This window comes from Borostomias antarcticus (assembly GCF_949987555.1).
Source record: "Borostomias antarcticus genome assembly, chromosome: 15".
NCBI classification, from domain to species: domain Eukaryota; kingdom Metazoa; phylum Chordata; class Actinopteri; order Stomiiformes; family Stomiidae; genus Borostomias; species Borostomias antarcticus.
Window position 1 is genome coordinate 4,927,236 of NC_140248.1, and position 21,252 is coordinate 4,948,487.

At 43.7% G+C, this 21,252-nt stretch overlaps 2 protein-coding genes across 2 annotated transcripts; one reads left to right on the plus strand and one right to left on the minus strand.

Moving 5' to 3' along the window:
• Positions 1-4,180: 4,180 nt before the first annotated feature.
• Positions 4,181-6,724, minus strand: LOC311318187 (heat shock 70 kDa protein-like; the record flags this gene model as incomplete). Its single annotated transcript, XM_084449435.1, has 2 exons — positions 6,588-6,724; positions 4,181-6,141 (listed from the first exon to the last, which is right to left on the minus strand). Exon 2 carries the CDS (start codon positions 6,116-6,118, stop codon positions 4,181-4,183), a length of 1,938 nt encoding a protein of 645 aa, XP_084305561.1. The 5' UTR covers positions 6,119-6,141; positions 6,588-6,724.
• A 1,390-nt stretch (positions 6,725-8,114) lies between these two features.
• On the plus strand, positions 8,115-10,052 carry LOC311318319 (heat shock 70 kDa protein-like; the record flags this gene model as incomplete). The annotated part of the gene is made up of 1 exon (XM_084449611.1): positions 8,115-10,052. One exon carries the CDS (start codon positions 8,115-8,117, stop codon positions 10,050-10,052), a length of 1,938 nt encoding a protein of 645 aa, XP_084305737.1.
• Positions 10,053-21,252: the final 11,200 nt, after the last annotated feature.

The window sequence follows — 21,252 nt, forward strand, 5'->3', positions numbered from 1 at the left end:
GCCGTGTCCTAACTACACGCGACGCGAGCGAGCGTCAGCGACAAAATGCGTTCCATTGCTTTGTTTTCTATAGTTATGTCCTAACTGGACGCGAGCGACGCAGCGCGAAGCGGCGCAACGTTTTGACTGCCCTTTTGACGCTCGCCCTGTTCCTATTTTCCTCCTGTCGCTCGCGTTGACAGGCGTTCTAGCTGAATCCCAATCTGAGTGCGCAAACCGCACTTGCGGCCCCTCGCACTTGTGGCCTGAGGCCTGAGCACTTAATTGACGTCAGCTGGAAGGGCCAGAGGGTGCAGGGCCGTGAATTAAATGGGACAGCACTTCCAGTTTCGCTCAATGCCCCTCCCACTTCGTTTTCATTGGCTGCCGCGTTCCTCCGACGCAGAGGCTGCTCTGACGCTCCCTTCAGCTCTGCAAATTGACCGATTGAAGTCTGTTTTAATTTAATAATAATTAAAAAATTAGGTTGGGTGGGATATGTTTGCAGCATGTGGATTTCAAGATAAATGTTGTGTTATCTGCAAATGTCATCATTTATGTGTGATGCACTCGGATCATGACTCGGATGCACTCAAGCACTGTGTCACATGAGACGCGGTGGACTGTGGGTATTTTCTGCTCCTAAGTCCGTGAAATTGCGGACTTTCGGTAAGTGCGGTTACAGTGCGCAAAATTGCGGCGTGGCGCACTTGTGGACCTAGCAATTCAAGTTTTGGAACTACCCTGAGCCCTTGTGGACTTAGCGGGAACGCGCATGTAAGGCCACAAGGCCGCGAGTGCTCTGCACTTTCGCCTAAGTGCGCGATTTGGGATTCAGCTGTTCTTTAACTGTCTTCAGTTGGGAATATAGACAAATGACGTAACAGAACAGGAAATTTTACGGTTTCAGTTAGGACAGCAAGCTGCGATCTCGCGTTCTGTTGCTCGCGTCGCAAGCAGTTAGGACACGGTGTAAGACACATCTTAAATAGCAATTCTGTTTCCAGGCGGTATTATTACACATCGAATTCAAGAACTGAACTTGAGCAAATTCCAATTCTTGTCTGGGAAACTCAAACCTAGATCTTGGATAGAGTCTAAGACAAAAGAGCAGAGATTCAGATATAAAATATGCTTCCACCCTTGAGCGTCACAAAAGCCTTTACATTTACACCAGTTATGCTAATTGCTTATTGCTTCCCACATGATTTAGGTGGAGAGCCCATTGGTTCATGATTTAGGTGGAGCCCATTGGTTCATGATTTAGGTGGAGAGCCCATTGGTTCATGATTTAGGTGGAGCCCATTGGTTCATGATTTAGGTGGAGAGAGACCATTGGTTCATGTTTTAGGTGGAGAGCCCATTGGTTCATGATTTAGGGGGAGCCCATTGGTTCATGATTTAGGTGGAGCCCATTGGTTCATGATTTAGGTGGAGCCCATTGGTTCATGATTTAGGTGGAGAGAGACCATTGGTTCATGATTTAGGTGGAGAGCCCATTGGTTCATGATTTAGGTGGAGAGCCCATTGGTTCATGATTTAGGTGGAGAGCCCATTGGTTCATGATTTAGGGGGAGAGAGCCCATTGGTTCATGATTTAGGGGGAGAGAGCCCATTGGTTCATGATTTAGGTGGAGCCCATTGGTTCATGATTTAGGGGGAGAGAGACCATTGGTTCATGATTTAGGGGGAGAGAGACCATTGGTTCATGATTTAGGTGGAGAGAGACCATTGGTTCATGATTTAGGGGGAGAGAGCCCATTGGTTCATGATTTAGGGGGAGAGAGACCATTGGTTCATGATTTAGGGGGAGAGAGACCATTGGTTCATGATTTAGGTGGAGAGAGCCCATTGGTTCATGATTTAGGTGGAGAAAGCCCATTGGTTCATGAAGTACATGAAGCAGAAAACCTGAGGCTCAGTTTAAAACCAATGGACACTTTTTCCTGTTCTTTCATTTTAAAGTTTTTTTCCTCCTATTTGGGGGGAACTCAGAAAAAAGATAATGCACAATCTTTCATGTGGTTACAGTTCCATTTGGGTGTTAGATTAGGGGCCTCATCCTTCCCTGCCCATATCCATGGTCCACATACCGAGAAAAAGCAGCCTCCACACCCCAGGACCCACACTGTGTGTGTTAAAGCAGCCTCCACACCCCAGGACCCACACTGTGTGTGTTAAAGCAGCCTCCACACACCAGGACCCACACTGTGTGTGTTAAAGCAGCCTCCACACCCCAGGACCCACACTGTGTGTGTTAAAGCAGCCTCCACACACCAGGACCCACACTGTGTGTGTTAAGGCTGTTCTGTTTCCAGGCGGTATTATTACACATCGAATTCAAGAACTGAACTTGAGCAAATTCCAATTCTTGTCTGGGAAACTCAAACCTAGATCTTGGATAGAGTCTAAGACAAAAGAGCAGAGATTCAGATATAAAATATGCTTTCACCCTTGAGCGTCACAAAAGCCTTTACATTTACACCAGTTATGCTAATTGCTTATTGCTTCCCACATGATTTAGGTGGAGAGCCCATTGGTTCATGATTTAGGTGGAGAGCCCATTGGTTCATGATTTAGGTGGAGAGAGCCCATTGGTTCATGATTTAGGTGGAGCCCATTGGTTCATGATTTAGGTGGAGAGCCCATTGGTTCATGATTTAGGTGGAGCCCATTGGTTCATGATTTAGGTGGAGAGCCCATTGGTTCATGATTTAGGTGGAGAGAGCCCATTGGTTCATGCTTTAGGTGGAGAGAGCCCATTGGTTCATGCTTTAGGTGGAGAGAGCCCATTGGTTCATGATTTAGGTGGAGAGAGCCCATTGGTTCATGATTTAGGTGGAGAGAGACCATTGGTTCATGATTTAGGTGGAGAGAGACCATTGGTTCATGATTTAGGTGGAGAGCCCATTGGTTCATGATTTAGGTGGAGAGCCCATTGGTTCATGATTTAGGTGGAGAGCCTGCAGATGGGTGGGCTACTATAGTCATCACCCCAGAACAGGGTGGGGGTCAGTATGAACGCGTTTCCCTAAGTTGTAGGTTCTCAAAGAATATAGCTTATTATTTTATCTAAGTTGGATAAATCTAAGCAGAGCAATTTACCCCAATGTATCATTTCAATATGGATTTACAGGCTGTTCTCATTATCAAATTAATTAATCCCTGACTGGGATAAGAATGATGTATTTAGCTTATCAGGTAGGTCCCCTATATGAACTCTGGTAATTAGAATCTCATTATGACCTTTAGGCAATGTTTATGTCACTGAGGTTCAATAGAACATGTGGTCTTACCTATGAATCAAGGTCAAAACCTACCTCAAATGTTGTAATTGTCATTATTTGTGTCTCTAGATATTGTAAATTGGAAGTATATCTGCAAAAACAATTCATCGCATGTGAAAGAGGCCTATGTAGAACATGTCTAATTCCTAATGTACTTATATCCTCAATGTATATTTTAACATTTATACTTTATATTTTCCGTTCTCACATTCAATTCTACACTGCTTCCCCTCCCCTTACCCCCCTGTCATCTTAAAAAAACAAAGCAGGCAACCTTCCAGTTGACATGACAGCGTGTTTGTGTTTGAACTCTTATTTAATTATGCTCACTAGAGCAAAAGTCATGTAGGAATATTTTATGCATTATGTTACAGAGTTGTGCATGCAGTGTTTTTTTTTATTTTTTAGATTATCACAGCTTTATTGGTAAATATGCATGTGTGTGTCAAGGCTGCAATAATACAAACACAACAATGTGTTCTCCACATTGTAATGATTCAGAAATTCTGTGATCAATACTAGTGAACAGAAACTGCTCCATCAAGTGTGATGATTATCCCCAAAGTTTGGAGCGTCAATGAACATGAGAAAATTTAATATAGGAAAAATAACACTTGACAGAAACTATAATTTCTTATTTTTATTTGCAATGTCCAGCAATGCACATACTGTACAATAAATATATACATCAATACTTACTTTCAGTGTTGATAATAATAAACTATAATTTGTATAAGACCTTTCATACAAAACATGCAGCTCAAAGTGCTTTACAGAATGTCAAATGTTGACAAATTGACACATTTTCTTTCACATAAGAATTTCTTAGAATTTCAATAAAAAATGCTAAATTTGCAACAATCATTATGAACAGAGAAAAGATATGAGAATTGTCATCAGTCAGAGGAATCATTTTAGTCCACTTCTTCAATGGTTGGCCCCTGGGAGCTGGCTCCAGAGCTAGCACGAGCCTGCTGTCCACAGCTCCCGCTGGGCATCCCTCCCTGGTACAGCTTGGTGATGATGGGGGAACACACTTTCTCCAGCTCCTTCAGCTGGTGCTCGTACTCCTCTTTCTCAGCCAGCTGGTTGTTCTCCAGCCAGGAAATGGCCTGCTCACACTTGTCCATGACGTTCTTTTGATCCTCCTGACTTATTTTTCCCTTCATGTTCTCGTCCTGTACACTGCTCTTCATGTTGAAGGCGTAGGATTCCAGTGAGTTCTTGGCAGCTATCTTCTCCCTCTGGAGGTCGTCCTGGGCTTTGTATCTGTCAGCGTCCTGCACCATCCTCTCAATGTCCTCTTTGCTGAGCCGGCCCTTGTCATTGGTGATGGTGATCTTGTTCTCTCTGCCGGTGCTTTTATCCACAGCGGACACATTCAGAATGCCGTTGGCGTCTATGTCAAAGGTCACCTCAATCTGAGGGACTCCTCTTGGAGCTGGCGGGATTCCAGAGAGCTCAAACTTCCCCAGCAGGTTGTTGTCTTTGGTCATGGCCCTCTCCCCCTCGTAAACCTGGATCAGGACCCCAGGCTGGTTGTCAGCGTAGGTGGTGAAGGTCTGGGTTTGTTTGCTGGGGATGGTGGTGTTGCGTTTGATGAGGGCGGTCATGACTCCTCCGGCCGTCTCGATACCCAGGGACAGAGGTGCCACGTCCAGCAGCAGCAAGTCCTGGACGTTCTCCGAGGTGTCGCCCATGAGGATGGCAGCCTGGACAGCAGCACCGTAGGCAACCGCCTCATCAGGGTTGATGCTCTTGTTTAGCTCCCTGCCGTTGAAGAAATCCTGCAGGAGTTTCTGGATCTTAGGGATTCGCGTGGAGCCTCCGACCAGGACGATGTCATGAATCTGGGCTTTGTCCATTTTGGCGTCTCTGAGGGCTTTCTCCACAGGTTCTAGCGTTCCCCTGAAGAGGTCAGAACACAACTCTTCAAAGCGTGCCCTTGTGATGGAGGTGTAAAAGTCGATGCCCTCAAACAGAGAGTCGATCTCAATGTTGGCTTGGGAGCTGGAGGACAGGGTTCTCTTGGCCCTCTCACAAGCTGTGTGCAGCCTCCTCAAGGCCCTCTTGTTCTGGCTGATGTCTTTCTTGTGTTTCCTCTTGAACTCTCCCATAAAGTGGTCGACCATGCGGTTGTCAAAGTCCTCACCGCCCAAGTGAGTGTCTCCTGCGGTGGCCTTCACCTCGAAGATGCCGTCCTCGATGGTCAGGATGGACACGTCAAAGGTGCCTCCACCCAGGTCAAAGATCAGGACGTTGCGCTCTCCCGACTTGCCTTTGCCTTTGTCCAGACCGTAGGCGATGGCGGCCGCTGTGGGCTCGTTGATGATCCTCAGCACATTCAGTCCTGCGATCGCACCTGCGTCCTTAGTAGCCTGTCGCTGGGAGTCATTGAAGTAAGCAGGAACTGTGATGACAGCATTGTTCACTTTCTTCCCAAGGTAGGCCTCGGCAATCTCTTTCATCTTCACCAGGACCATGGAGGAGATCTCCTCGGGGTTGAAGGACTTGTTCTCACCCTTGTATTCTACTTGAACTTTAGGCTTTCCCCCATCGCTCACCACCTTGAAAGGCCAGTGCTTCATGTCTGATTGCACCACCTGCTCGTCAAACCTTCGGCCAATCAGTCGTTTGGCGTCAAACACAGTGTTGCTGGGGTTCATAGCCACCTGGTTCTTTGCTGCGTCTCCGATGAGTCTCTCTGTGTCTGTGAAGGCCACATAGCTGGGGGTGGTTCTGTTGCCCTGGTCGTTGGCTATGATTTCCACTTTTCCATGCTGGAACACCCCCACACAGGAGTAGGTAGTTCCCAGGTCAATGCCAATGGATACTCCTTTAGTTGAAGACATCTTAATTCTCAGACGTTCTGTACCTACAAAAGATGAAAGCAAATTATGAGCTTACTGCAACGTCTGGTCCTCATTTAAACAGTAGTGCTAGATAAGTATGTTCCTTGAAATAATTCCCCTGTGTTTTAATTCAGGGTATAAAAAACACATTCTAAAACTTAACTGAAAAACCGGGTCTGTGAAGCAGATATGCATGACTGTATAAATAGCCTAAAATGATGTACCATGCTACCATGATATACATTTTAACCTGAAAATATAGGTGCACACATTTTATTTTTCGAAATATGTTATGATGATATGATATGCAGTGATAAGAAATCAGAATATCCTACTCTTTGCTGACCTTTTGAATTATAATTCTTGATATGAAACAGCAAGCCTAAGTTAATATACATAAAAACGTTGTTTTGAATTCAACTACACTCATACAGACGCTCCATAAACAGTCACATGAAAAGCTACTTACAGTGTATAGTAAGTCGTTTCCTGAAGAGATAAGGTCCAGCTGCTCTTCCTTTCTTAATTCTCCGCTGTTCCTCCGTTTGGGTCGCGTCAATGCCAGTCCCAAGGAAAGCTCATATTATATATCTGTGCTTTCAGCTTCCAGATGGTTCTGGATCTCTCTGACTACACTGACCAATAAGAACGCGGAGCGCTATTTCCTTGCGTGATGACGCGCACGTCGTCGTCAGCGCTCGAAACTTCCCCAGTTCGCCAGAATAGTCTCGAACTATCGCGCATGAAGCCTACTCGTCTCGATCAAGAGTATTTGACAAGAATATCATTCGTCTGGATGCTAATAAGCTGCAGTTTACCCAATTACGTTTTACTTAAACTCGAATTGCAGGGTGTAGAAATCAATTGTATGCAATTCACGACACTTTATTCATAATATAAACCCTTTTGTGGTAATTTATAAATAGAATAATAGGCTATAGACTGGAATGCATGTAGGCCTACCACACTAGGGATAGGGTTCTGAAAAAGGGTGAACAGAGTGGTTCAAATACTGGAATCCTGAAAACTTGTCAGAAAGATAATGCAAAAGAGCGTGTCCCCATTGTTTTCTGTAAAGATGCAAGAAAGATACACTGGCATTTGAATGAGTAGCCTAATATCCAGAGTAAAACTTTATTGAAAACCTACAGCGTATTACCTACAGACGAACGAATGATAACATTAAAAAAACGTTTTACCATCCAGTTAATAATGAACATTCATTGTAAAAAGTATTGATCGAGAGGAGTACATGCGCGATAGTTCGAGACTATTCTGGCGAACTGGGGAAGTTTCGAGCGCTGACGACGACGTGCGCGTCATCACGCCAGGAAATAGCGCTCCGCGTTCTTATTGGTCAGTGTAGTCAGAGAGATCCAGAACCATCTGGAAGCTGAAAGCACAGATATATAATATGAGCTTTCATTGGGACTGGCATTGACGCGACCCAAACGGAGGAACAGCGGAGAATTAAGAAAGGAAGAGCAGCTGGACCTTATCTCTTCAGGAAACGACTTACTATACACTGTAAGTAGCTTTTCATGTGACTGTTTATGGAGCGTCTGTATGAGTGTAGTTGAATTCAAAACAACGTTTTTATGTATATTAACTTAGGCTTGCTGTTTCATATCAAGAATTATAATTCAAAAGGTCAGCAAAGAGTAGGATATTCTGATTTCTTATCACTACATATCATATCATCATAACATATTTGAAAAAATAAAATGTGTGCACCTATATTTTCAGGTTAAAATGTATATCATGGTAGCATGGTACATCATTTTAGGCTATTTATACAGTCATGCATATCTGCTTCACAGACTCGGTTTTTCAGTTAAGTTTTAGAATGTGTTTTTTATACCCTGAATTAAAACACAGGGGAATTGTTTCAAGGAACATACTTATCTAGCACCACTGTTTAAATGAGGACCAGACGTTGCAGTAGGCTCATAATTTGCTTTCATCTTTTGTAGGTACAGAACGTCTGAGAATTAAGATGTCTTCAACTAAAGGAGTATCCATTGGCATTGACCTGGGAACTACCTACTCCTGTGTGGGGGTGTTCCAGCATGGAAAAGTGGAAATCATAGCCAACGACCAGGGCAACAGAACCACCCCCAGCTATGTGGCCTTCACAGACACAGAGAGACTCATCGGAGACGCAGCAAAGAACCAGGTGGCTATGAACCCCAGCAACACTGTGTTTGACGCCAAACGACTGATTGGCCGAAGGTTTGACGAGCAGGTGGTGCAATCAGACATGAAGCACTGGCCTTTCAAGGTGGTGAGCGATGGGGGAAAGCCTAAAGTTCAAGTAGAATACAAGGGTGAGAACAAGTCCTTCAACCCCGAGGAGATCTCCTCCATGGTCCTGGTGAAGATGAAAGAGATTGCCGAGGCCTACCTTGGGAAGAAAGTGAACAATGCAGTCATCACAGTTCCTGCTTACTTCAATGACTCCCAGCGACAGGCTACTAAGGACGCAGGTGCGATCGCAGGACTGAATGTGCTGAGGATCATCAACGAGCCCACAGCGGCCGCCATCGCCTACGGTCTGGACAAAGGCAAAGGCAAGTCGGGAGAGTGCAACGTCCTGATCTTTGACCTGGGTGGAGGCACCTTTGACGTGTCCATCCTGACCATCGAGGACGGCATCTTCGAGGTGAAGGCCACCGCAGGAGACACTCACTTGGGCGGTGAGGACTTTGACAACCGCATGGTCGACCACTTTATGGGAGAGTTCAAGAGGAAACACAAGAAAGACATCAGCCAGAACAAGAGGGCATTGAGGAGGCTGCGCACAGCTTGTGAGAGGGCCAAGAGAACCCTGTCCTCCAGCTCCCAAGCCAACATTGAGATCGACTCTCTGTTTGAGGGCATCGACTTTTACACCTCCATCACAAGGGCACGCTTTGAAGAGTTGTGCTCTGACCTCTTCAGGGGAACGCTAGAACCTGTGGAGAAAGCCCTCAGAGACGCCAAAATGGACAAAGCCCAGATTCATGACATCGTCCTGGTCGGAGGTTCCACGCGAATCCCTAAGATCCAGAAACTCCTGCAGGATTTCTTCAACGGCAGGGAGCTAAACAAGAGCATCAACCCTGATGAGGCGGTTGCCTACGGTGCTGCTGTCCAGGCTGCCATCCTCATGGGCGACACCTCGGAGAACGTCCAGGACTTGCTGCTGCTGGACGTGGCACCTCTGTCCCTGGGTATCGAGACGGCCGGAGGAGTCATGACCGCCCTCATCAAACGCAACACCACCATCCCCAGCAAACAAACCCAGACCTTCACCACCTACGCTGACAACCAGCCTGGGGTCCTGATCCAGGTTTACGAGGGGGAGAGGGCCATGACCAAAGACAACAACCTGCTGGGGAAGTTTGAGCTCTCTGGAATCCCGCCAGCTCCAAGAGGAGTCCCTCAGATTGAGGTGACCTTTGACATAGACGCCAACGGCATTCTGAATGTGTCCGCTGTGGATAAAAGCACCGGCAGAGAGAACAAGATCACCATCACCAATGACAAGGGCCGGCTCAGCAAAGAGGACATTGAGAGGATGGTGCAGGACGCTGACAGATACAAAGCCCAGGACGACCTCCAGAGGGAGAAGATAGCTGCCAAGAACTCACTGGAATCCTACGCCTTCAACATGAAGAGCAGTGTACAGGACGAGAACATGAAGGGAAAAATAAGTCAGGAGGATCAAAAGAACGTCATGGACAAGTGTGAGCAGGCCATTTCCTGGCTGGAGAACAACCAGCTGGCTGAGAAAGAGGAGTACGAGCACCAGCTGAAGGAGCTGGAGAAAGTGTGTTCCCCCATCATCACCAAGCTGTACCAGGGAGGGATGCCCAGCGGGAGCTGTGGACAGCAGGCTCGTGCTAGCTCTGGAGCCAGCTCCCAGGGGCCAACCATTGAAGAAGTGGACTAAAATGATTCCTCTGACTGATGACAATTCTCATATCTTTTCTCTGATCATAATGATTGTTGCAAATTTAGCATTTTTTATTGAAATTCGAAGAAATTCTTATGTGAAAGAAAATGTGACATTTTGTCAACATTTGACATTCTGTAAAGCACTTTGAGCTGCATGTTTTGTATGAAAGGTCTCATACAAATTATAGTTTATTATTATCAACACTTAAAGTATTGATGTATATATTTATTGTACAGTATGTGCATTGCTGGACACGTTTCTGTCAAGTGTTATTTTTCCTATATTTAATTTTCTCATGTTCATTGACGCTCCAAACTTTGGGGATAATCATCACACTTGATGGAGCAGTTTCTGTTCACTAGTATTGATCACAGAATTACTGAATCATTACAATGTCTGGAGAATACAATGTTGTCTTTGTATTAGGCTATTGCAACCTCAACACACACACATGTGTAGTATATTTTTATACGGTATTACATCAATACATCTGTATTACTCTCATGTAGTAATCATTTTATTAAGAATAATGAATAAACTCCAATTCAGTAGGAACTTGGTTAACTTAATTAGTTTAACATCTAGATGACAACACATGTCCTGTCCTGAGTCAACATTCCTTTGCCCCTGAGGAACAATAGAGATGGCACCTCTGAAGAAGAAGTCAGGAAGCCTACAGGTGATCAAAGCAGGACCGGAAAAACCCCAAGACTGCCCCCATGTCCGGAGGGGGGGCAGAGCCCAGTGACACCTATTGACCAATTACAAGACTAGTTGTAAATGTACCTCCCTCGTATGCAAAATTGTTTGTTTATCGTGTGCTCATTGGCTTGAAGCCAAGTATATCAACTCTGATACAACCTACTGTAAATCAGTACCGCTGAAATTTGACCTGAATGGCGTGCTCAATAAATTTGGTTTAAACTGCATTTTTCTCCAGAAGATTCTTTCCAAGTCAAGACAAAAAGATACGACATATTGGCGATGGTGATTGGGATGGCGATTCTAAGCTCGATTTTCAAGATCCTCGAAAGATAGCGACTTCAATTACCTCACGTGAACCTAACGGCCAAAGGACGACAAGAGCGAATGACTTTGCGAGTCTTGATCGAGGTAAACCGCCTTGAAAATTAATTTATGCTTACGCCATAAAGAACTTCCAATAAATAAGGAGAATAGATTTAAAATTGTGTACGCATTGTTGTGCTGACTCGGTATGGGCATTGTCTTAGAAAGACGCATACGAGTGCGCAGAGTTTAGAGAAAGACTTGAGCATTCAGAGTGGAGTTCTATGTCTCTAAAGGAAAACCGGTTAAATTAAATGCATAGGATTGCATATTTTTGTTAAATGTGTGAGGTACCAGTAAATGTAAAAGCAGGCTAAACCGGAGTACCTGTATGTCTCGTTTAAGGGGAGACACGGTAGGTGAAAACATCGTTTTTCAACGCCCTGGTCAAATTTGAGATTTTGTGCTAGTTTGCTTCCATAACATGTCTTCTTTCATACTAGTGGAAATAAAACATCAAAAATACGCATTTAGATGTTTATTTTACTTCATTTAGTCTGTTTGCGTCTGTAGATTCTTCCTAAAATCACCAAAAGTTAGCATTTTTTCGCAACGAACCACAGCGCGGCCGTCTTTTGGATCCGCTGGTGTAATATATCGATAGAGAGATCTCTCTCTCTAGCCTGATGTTATCGCAACCAAACCTGATAGTTTCATTTGTATCAGCAACCAATCGTGGAAATACAAAGGCGGGTTTGATGCTAACCGTGAAATCTCATTGGCTGTTGTTGATTTCTGACAACGTGATTGGTTCAGCGCGTCATGTGACACGTTTCCATTTCCTGATATCTAATCCAAACAATGCCGTCTGTAAAGCGTTCTAAACGTAATAAGCAACAATGACAACAGTGTTTGCCCGCAAGGTTGAACAGAAAACAAGAGAAACTAAATGGAAAGGTTTACATTTATGAGATATAAAGTGCCTATTCGCGCAAGTTGTCATTAGCCGGTGCTAGCATGTCCAGTGAGCAGCAGGGAGATGAGGCTAGCGTTAGCATGTCCAGTGAGCAGCAGAGAGATGTTGCGCGTTTGAATGAGCTGATAACTGGGTTGATTTGTCCTAATTGTGCAGGGACTGGTCTTAAAATTAACATAGATCCTCAGAATAGTGGGTTCTGTAGTACTTTGCTCTTAGAGTGCAGTCTTTGTGAGAAATGGCTATCGCAAAAGTGTCAACAACTAGGAATGATGTTGCATTTGATGTCAATGTGAGGATGGTCCTCTAGCGCACGAGTTAGGGTTGGGGTATGCAGCTCTCCAAAAGATTAGTAAAGTGTTAGGGATCCCAGGGCTTCATCTGAAAACGTATCAGAAACATGACAGAGAGGGTGACAGGTAGGCTATTGAAACGTGTTCCCTCTTTCTCTCTCTCTCTCTCTCTCTCTCTCTCTCTCTCTCTCTCTCTCTCTAGCCAATATCAGAAGCTTATAGCCTACATATGCACAGTAGTCTCCCTCTCTCTACCTGTGGCATTTCTACATGCATCCATAAACTGACCAAATAAACTGTTTTAATTTCAGTTGCTGAAATAGAGAGAGGTCTGGAGTCCTTGCACAGAAGCAGAGAGCAGATTAGGCAGGCATATGCAGATGTGGACCCAGAGGTAGGTAAGCTGACTGCCAATAAATGCAAAATGTTACAAAATTATTACAGTTATTGAGAATTATTACAATAATTCTCAATAACCAGCGTTCAGTGGACAACATGAAGGCGGCAATATGGGGTAGTCTGCTTCACTGATGACAACCCCATGCGCACCAGGAACATATTGTGGTTTTAGGACAGTTTTGGGGACTGCAGCTGAGTGGGATCTACAAACTAGCTGCTTAGAATAGTTTTGTAGACTGCAGCTGAGTGGGTTCTACAAACCAGCTGCCTAGAACAGTTTTGTTGATAGCTAGTGTGGTGCCATCTGAGGAGTGACTCTGCAGACCTATGACGGCGTAGCCTGATGTCTCCTATGGTGTTGCTTTTGACGATGGTTATATCACTTGTTTGTTTGGCAATCTATATTTAGCTTCTATTGGTGTTTACCCTGCATTGTTTACCACATCTTGTCCTGTGTATTTATGAATCAGCTTACTCTTCATGTTCATTCATTCATTCATGTTATCTCCATGTAAAACGCTTAAAAAAACACAAAAAGCTAGATAATCTGTTTTCTCATGCATGTCCTCGTCAAATGTGTCTATCTTTGTCCATGATCTGTTTGACAAAATAATACAAGCTTTCTAAAAGGGAATGTTCTCTTCCCTACTAACATTGTCTCGTCTCTAGTCTCGTCTTACTAACACCCCACTTGTGGGCTGTACCTTGACGTGGTGAGTGGGCTTCCAACAAACAGGTCTTACTTCTCTATACAAAATGTCTACTCCTGGACTATTCTGAATCCACAACATGCTGTGTTATTCAGTTTTCTGTTTCTATGTGTTTTCAGATGTTGTGTAATGTTGTTACTAATGATGTGATTGGATATTGTGTTTGTCAATATTGGTTTACAATGCAAATGTATGGTTTTTTACAATACAAATTTTCAAAGCCCGTTTTCTCAAAATGAGTTATTTCTCATCTTAGGGACATCAAAACCACCACTTGAGTAGCACCTACATACACCTAACTTTCCAGTTTTGTTCCAATCCATATTCTGAGAGTTTGTCCAAGGGGGATTTTTTAAATTTCATTCATAGCCTGATTTATATAACAGTTTATCCCTAAAACATGGCGAAAATTGGTCTTTTTATGACTGTTGACAGTATTTTCTGATTTCTGAAGTGAAGAAAAGAGATATCAAAAATCCCCCTTGGACAAAGTTTGAATAGGGATATGTGAACAAAATGAAACAAGAATTTTGAATCTGGCTTGAACCAGTTAAAAAAAATGGATTCCTGAAATTATGCAAATTAGCGCATATTTAGAGCATATAATGCCTAATTTGCATATTTATCCATAAGATTTCAGAAAACTTGTAATACAAAAAAGATGCTCCTTAATGTACCTAACAAACTGGGGGAGTTTGATGGTGATACCTATTAAGGATTTTTTTTTTCCTATTCACCTGGGGTGTCTCCCCTTAAGTACGTTTTTAGCAGTCTTGTGTTGTCTTGTGTAAATTGTTTATTGTCTATTGTAGATATTTGAGATTGGTTTAATCTTACTTTCTGAATGAAAGGTTGAGGGAAGGAAGTTTCCTTGTTCTCTCCTCCACGTGGGTGATTGATACTGTAAGGCTTGTATTGTGTGTGTGTGCCTCTTTGTTCTCTCCTCCACGTGGGTGATCGATACTGTAAACCGGTATTGTGTGTGTGTGTGTGTGTGCCTGCCAGCAGCCTTTGTGTGAGGAGACGGGCTGTGTGAGGTGTGAAAAGAGAGAGTGAAAGGAGAGCGTGAGGAGAGCCGTGTGTTGTGGGTTTTGTGCTTTAAAGTTTAAAAGTTGAGATTGTGTGTTTGTTGGTTGGATCCATTGTTGGTTGGATCCATTGTATGTTTGAAAGTTGAGTGAATGTAAATAATATTGGCTGATATTTCCTGTTTAATTGTCTTTTGTGGGTGAGGTTCAGGCTCCCCGTACCCTGAAAATTCCTAGCCCTCTTAAAACAGCTGTGAAGAGGGGGGGGTCGGTGAAACGCGATCACTGGCCAGGGGGGTTGTGCTGTGGTTTGTAGGTGTGAAGTCACCCAATTGTGTTTCTCTCTCTATCTATCTGTCTCTCTCTCTTTCTTTCTCTCTTATTTCTCTCTCTTTCCTGTCTTTAGAAATTAGGGAACGATAATTCATCCAGTGGGTCGTGCGGTGTATGGGACGACTGGATTAGATAAGAATAAGTTCAATCATACCCTTTTGTTACTTAAATCCTTCTCAATCCTTTAATAAATTGTGGATGGAATAGTGTAACCAAGGTGAGGGACAGTTCATAGTTCATTCTCTCTTCTTTAATTTTGCTGTCCTATGCCTCCATCTAGTGGTCATTTATAGGTAGCAGTTCACGCTGGTTTGGTTGTGTTGATTCTTTAATTCTGCTGTCCTATGCTGCCATCGCGTGGCCATTGTTGGATATGACCACTTTTTGGGTTGTGTTGATTTTTTAATTCTGTTGTCCTATGCTGCCATCGTGTGGCCTTTGTTAGATATGACCGCTTTCTATATTTGGTTTGATTATTCGTGTGTTTTATGACAGTTTGACTTTAGAATAATGGATTGTTAATAACACATTTATTTTTAATTATCATTGCTTGGGGATTAATTGGGTTTTCCCCTTTGAGTCAATCTGTTTGCAGTGATATCCGGAAAAGCTTTTGTCCATACCAGCCATCCATCCATCCACCCATCCATCACCTGCTTGAAAAGTAAGCCTGAATTGCTGATTAATGCTCATTAATTGAACTAGACTGATCACCTGATTTAATTGTTTTGAGTGGTTGACCTGCATTTGGGGCTTGGTGTTTTATGATAAGGTGATTGATTGGTTTGGTTACTTGATTTGATAATAAGGATACATGGTTAGTTCATTAATTGATTAATTCTTCAATATTTTATTGATTACTTGATTAATTATTTATAGATATTCAACTTTTTATTATTATAAGTATTATATATATAATAATTCTACTTGATACTGGATATAAGTGGTTTTGTGGGTGTTTAATTGTTAAATGGATGTAGATGGTTTGGTGATGAGCTTTGGTTTTGAGTGATTGGTGGTCTGTTGGATATCTGGCTTAAAGGTGTCTTGGTTTTTGATAGAATAAACATCAGTTTAAGCGTTGCTTTAGTAGAGTGATATAGACGTACATACATATATTACGCTTTGCATATTGTGTGTGTGTGGAGTGAAAGGACTGTGAGTGAACAGGACAGTAGGACTCAACTTGCTGACAGGCAAAGTGGTGTGGACATTTCGATGTCTACGTCAAAATATTTTTTATTTTAATTCATTATTTTCTGGCATACAGCGATTAATGAGGGGATTGTCCTCTGGTGCACAATACCCTAAGCTTGCGTCAAACCGGGCTTTGTGGTTTTTAATTTGCAAAAATTAAAAGTGCTTAAATGGGACCGATCGCTCCCTGTGCTGAAGACTAGGGGTAGGGAGGGGGAGTGGGCACCCCTGGACCTAGCCTTAAACAGACGGGGGCGGGGCCGCAAGGTCCCAACGGGCACGTTAAATCAAAATATAGTGCTAGGGGAGACGACTGAAGGCCCCCGTGTCTAATGAAGTATGAATTAACATACTGCTCTGGTACCGTCTAGTCAGCACTGTGTCGCCGCTAAGGGGTTGGCACTGTGTGGTACGTGGACGACAGTCCACACCTAAGCAGAGGGGCGTTAGAGACGACCTCTGTGAATAGGCAAGGCTGGTGAAAACGGTCAAAGTTCTAATATTCATAGCACAAGTGGAATTAGGATCAGACCGTCGGTTCTGAGCTGGGTGACTAACAATCACTACGGTGTCCGGGATCGCTATCGACTGGGTCACCGGCCGGTCGGGTCGCATATGGCAGTAAGACCTGAGATGGCCGCCGCGCTCGGCTCAATGTACAGTCAGGCCACTACAAGCCAAAAGCGAATGCGTTAGTAGGCGAGTAGTGCTTCTGTGATCGGTGGGCTTTGAAAAGAAGACACCGGGAAGCAGAAGGCTGAGCTCTCATTCCAGGGGAGCCTGGCTTGAGGCCTCGGACGGAACGGGGTCTAGCCCGGGATTGCGCCCTGAATGGGAGGTCCGAAAGACTTAAGCGTGAGATTGAGCAAGATTATATCTGGTTAGGAAGTTTTAGTCAGAGCAAGAAAGTGTCCTATGTCCGTGAGTGATTGAGTGTTCATTTCTTTATTAATTACATAATTGATAAAGCTTGATTTTTATAGTGTTAGATTCTTAATAGGTTTATTGATAGTTTGAATTGTTAACAGTTTATCAAGTTATGAGGATCTTAAATAGTCTTGACGCTGTTCAGTAAAGTGGGACGGATACAGAACACAGCATTGGAAGCAGTAATTATAGCTCCAACCGAAATAGAGGAAGTCAACAGCACAACGGACAAGCTGTTGAGTGAGTGATGCTCTGTTCTCCCACATGAATTAAGTTTTGACTTCGCATTTTTATGACATTAAGAGGGAATCTTATATGGCTTATACACAGTTACTTGTGCTAAATACTGAGGGAAGATATGTAATCAGAGATGATAATAATGACATTATGCAGAAGGGAAATGCCAGGACGACCGTTGTAACTCATCCTGATGTGAAGTGCAAAACCAGGAAGTTAGCTCAGTCTCTGATACCAGCTGAAAAGAAGAAGAAGTAGATGAATAAAAAGGGAAAGTGTGAAAGTGACAGTGGCTCTTCTGAAGAGGAAGGAGCGGATATTGGAGGATATGATGAAAGTATTAGAAAGATTATGACAGGTGCTGTTTAGAAAGGAAGCGTTGCTAATGAAACAGACTAGTAGTAGTAGTGAAGTGAGTGAGGAGTCTGACTCGAAGGAAGATGATACAACATGGACCAAGGATGTACCAGAGGAAGAAGAATTGAAGGAAATTAGGAAGTAGTTGAAGGAGATTAGGAAGTAGTTGTAGGAAATTGGAAAGTAATGGAGTAGAAACAAGCTGTTGTTTTGCAGAACAACAACGACAACAACAACCAATGATGTAATCTTCACTCCCGGTCCCTGTTTTCCAACAGCCTCAGACAGGGGGAGATTATTAATTCTGAAGAATTCAAAAAAAAAAAAAAAGGGGGGGTGAATAGGAAGTTGAACATGTCATTGGCTAGATGTCATCAGCAATTTACAATACAATAAGTATTTCTTAAGTTTTTAGAATCAATTTTTTAGGAGAATGATAGCGGTGATAACCTACGTTGTCACCTCTGAGCCTGAGTTCATTATTGAAGTTGAAGTGATGAGGAATATTTTTATTACATCTGTGACATTCTGGAGAAACACTTGTCTCCAGAAGATTATTATAGAAGCAAACTAGTTGAATATGGACTCCAGAGTATGAACCATCTTTTTGTTCAGAAAAACAAAAACAAGAAGTCATGTGTGTTGAATGGTTATTGATGATTTGATGCTAAGTTCAGTTTATTACAGGAATTTCATAATAGTAGGAGTATTCAGTTATGGTTTCATATAACATCAGTTTAGATAATTGGTTTACAAAGCTGTTTAGTCAATTCAATAGGTTATGTTTTTCACTTTGATCTAGGAGTTTATGTTTCAATAGTCAATGGGCAGCAATAAGCTGTTCTTTTATGTTTTGTCAGTATGTTTTTCATTTGTCCTGTTGTTTTTGCCTGTGAGGGGTGGCGTTAGGCCTTCTCCTCTGTTTTTAACCTCGGTTTGTGTTAAGTGTTGTTTTACAGGTACCGTGGACCCTGGGGGCCGGGCCCTAGCAATGCCTGGTGTATGCCATCCTGGGGGCTGACGGTCATCTGTTGTCTGTATATTGTTCTCTTGTTCAATCAAGCTTGAGGGGGTCGTCTACATTTCACCTGTGTTTTTGATTCAGGTGTGTGTACACGTCTCCTTGGTTGGATTGTTCTGTTTTGTAGTAATTTAGGTTTAGTCTATGTCTATAGGATGTTCTGTGTTTTGTGTAGTTCTGTGTTGATGTTTACAGACTATCCTGGAGTGCATTTAGTGGGCTACCAAGGCGTGGTTGCCCCTCACCAGCATGAAGCTATGAACTGTGTGGAGTCACGGATGACTTGAGGGTCATTCTTGGACATTCCTGGAGTGTTCTCCCTGTTTTGGACGGGGTGAGCTTACCATCTTGCTACGGACATTGTTCTCTGGGTGTCAGAGAGGATTGCGACACCTGGGGGTTTGATGTCTGAAGATTGCTCCAGCTTGGGACGAGGAGATGAGACAGCGCTGAGGGCTGTTCTCCTTCGGAGGGGCTAAGTGCTAGTAACCTCTGGCCCCCGATTTGCTTTGTTGCTGTGTGAAGATTTGGTTATTTGTATGTGTTTTGGGGTATTGTTTGTTATGTTTAATGTTGTTTTGTGTCGAGGCGTTAGGACGCCTCGAAGGGGGGATATGTAGTATATTTTTATACGGTATTACATCAATACATCTGTATTACTCTCATGTAGTAATCATTTTATTAAGAATAATGAATAAACTCCAATTCAGTAGGAACTTGGTTAACTTAATTAGTTTAACATCTAGATGACAACACATGTCCTGTCCTGAGTCAACATTCCTTTGCCCCTGAGGAACAATAGAGATGGCACCTCTGAAGAAGAAGTCAGGAAGCCTACAGGTGATCAAAGCAGGACCGGAAAAACCCCAAGACTGCCCCCATGTCCGGAGGGGGGGCAGAGCCCAGTGACACCTATTGACCAATTACAAGACTAGTTGTAAATGTACCTCCCTCGTATGCAAAATTGTTTGTTTATCGTGTGCTCATTGGCTTGAAGCCAAGTATATCAACTCGGATACAACCTACTGTAAATCAGTACCGCTGAAATTTGACCTGAATGGCGTGCTCAATAAATTTGGTTTAAACTGCATTTTTCTCCAGAAGATTCTTTCCAAGTCAAGACAAAAAGATACGACACATGCATAAAGTCTGTAAGGAAATAAAACAAACTTGTCAATACACATAAACGTGTCATTGTTTGATCCGTGTGTAATGAATGCATGCAGCTATAATGTTATCCCACGCCTCCCGTCTCCGGAGCTGGGGCGCGTTCCCGCTCCTCTCCCCCGGAGACTGATCCAGAGACGCCCAATACAGCAGCGCGCGCTTCGCCGCAGGTGAATACAGTTGTGGCTAATTAGTGAATGAGCTTATGGCTTGGCGCTGCACACCTGACTCCAATCATCATCTACTCATCTCTCTAGAAGAACCTGGTCATCTCGACAATCATCGTCATCAGGGCTTTGCACTTTTCCACCGCCTCCTGTGTCGTGCGCTTGGGTCCAGTTTCTACCCTGTCTTAAGAGCAGTATGTCTACCTCAGAGATGATTCAGACATATAGCCTACGAGCTCCAAAGCGTTTTATCGACAATTTATTTTTTATTGTAGCCTTCACTTCAGACTAGCCATAAGAACACAACATGTCATCTAGCAGGGGGAATATGGAAACAGCTTTGTTATGGGCCAGAAGGCCCGGTCTTTTTACCCTTTGTAAATGTAAGTCCTTTGATGGTCTCTTCATGTGTTGCTGGTGTTACAGTCGGGGATAGGAACAGATTGAATTAGCTTTTAAAGAAGAAGAAGAAGCTCAGTCATTGTCCTGACATCTGACTCCTTGGAGGCTGTCATCGAATGTTGCATAATAAAACTGAAACTATTCTAAGGTATGATGGCCATCCCCTGCATGCAAATGTCTCTGTCAAAGCTAACAAGAAATAATAATAATAATAACAACAACAATAATAATATTTAATAATTATTATTTAATATATAATTATAATAATAACAATCTAATAATAATAATATTAATCTTATTATTAATCGTATTATTATTATTAATAATAATAATAATGTAATTGCGCCTGGGCCTGCAGCAGGGGGGTCACAGCGTTCTCCAGAGCGCTCATCTCTGTCAGGGTTGTGCTGGACTCCTGCAGGACTCACGCTGCCCACCTCCTCCACCACCTGTGGGACACCGAGGGGGAATGCAGGGTGGAGTTCAGCACTGAGGTGGAGTCAGGGGGGTGCAGGGTGGAGTTCAGCACTGAGGTGGAGTCAGGGGGGGTGCAGGGTGGAGTTCAGCACTGAGGTGGAGTCAGGGGGAATGCAGGGTGGAGTTCAGCACTGAGGTGGAGTCAGGGGGGTGCAGGGTGGAGTAAAGCACTGAGGTGGAGTCAGGGGGGGTGCAGGGTGGAGTTCAGCACTGAGGTGGAGTCAGGGGGGGTGCAGGGTGGAGTTCAGCACTGAGGTGGAGTCAGGGGGGGTGCAGGGTGGAGTTCAGCACTGAGGTGGAGTCAGGGGGGGTGCAGGGTGGAGTTCAGCACTGAGGTGGAGTCAGGGGGAATGCAGGGTGGAGTTCAGCACTGAGGTGGAGTCAGGGGGGGTGCAGGGTGGAGTTCAGCACTGAGGTGGAGTCAGGGGGGGTGCAGGGTGGAGTACAGCACTGAGGTGGAGTCAGGGGGGGTGCAGGGTGGAGTACAGCACTGAG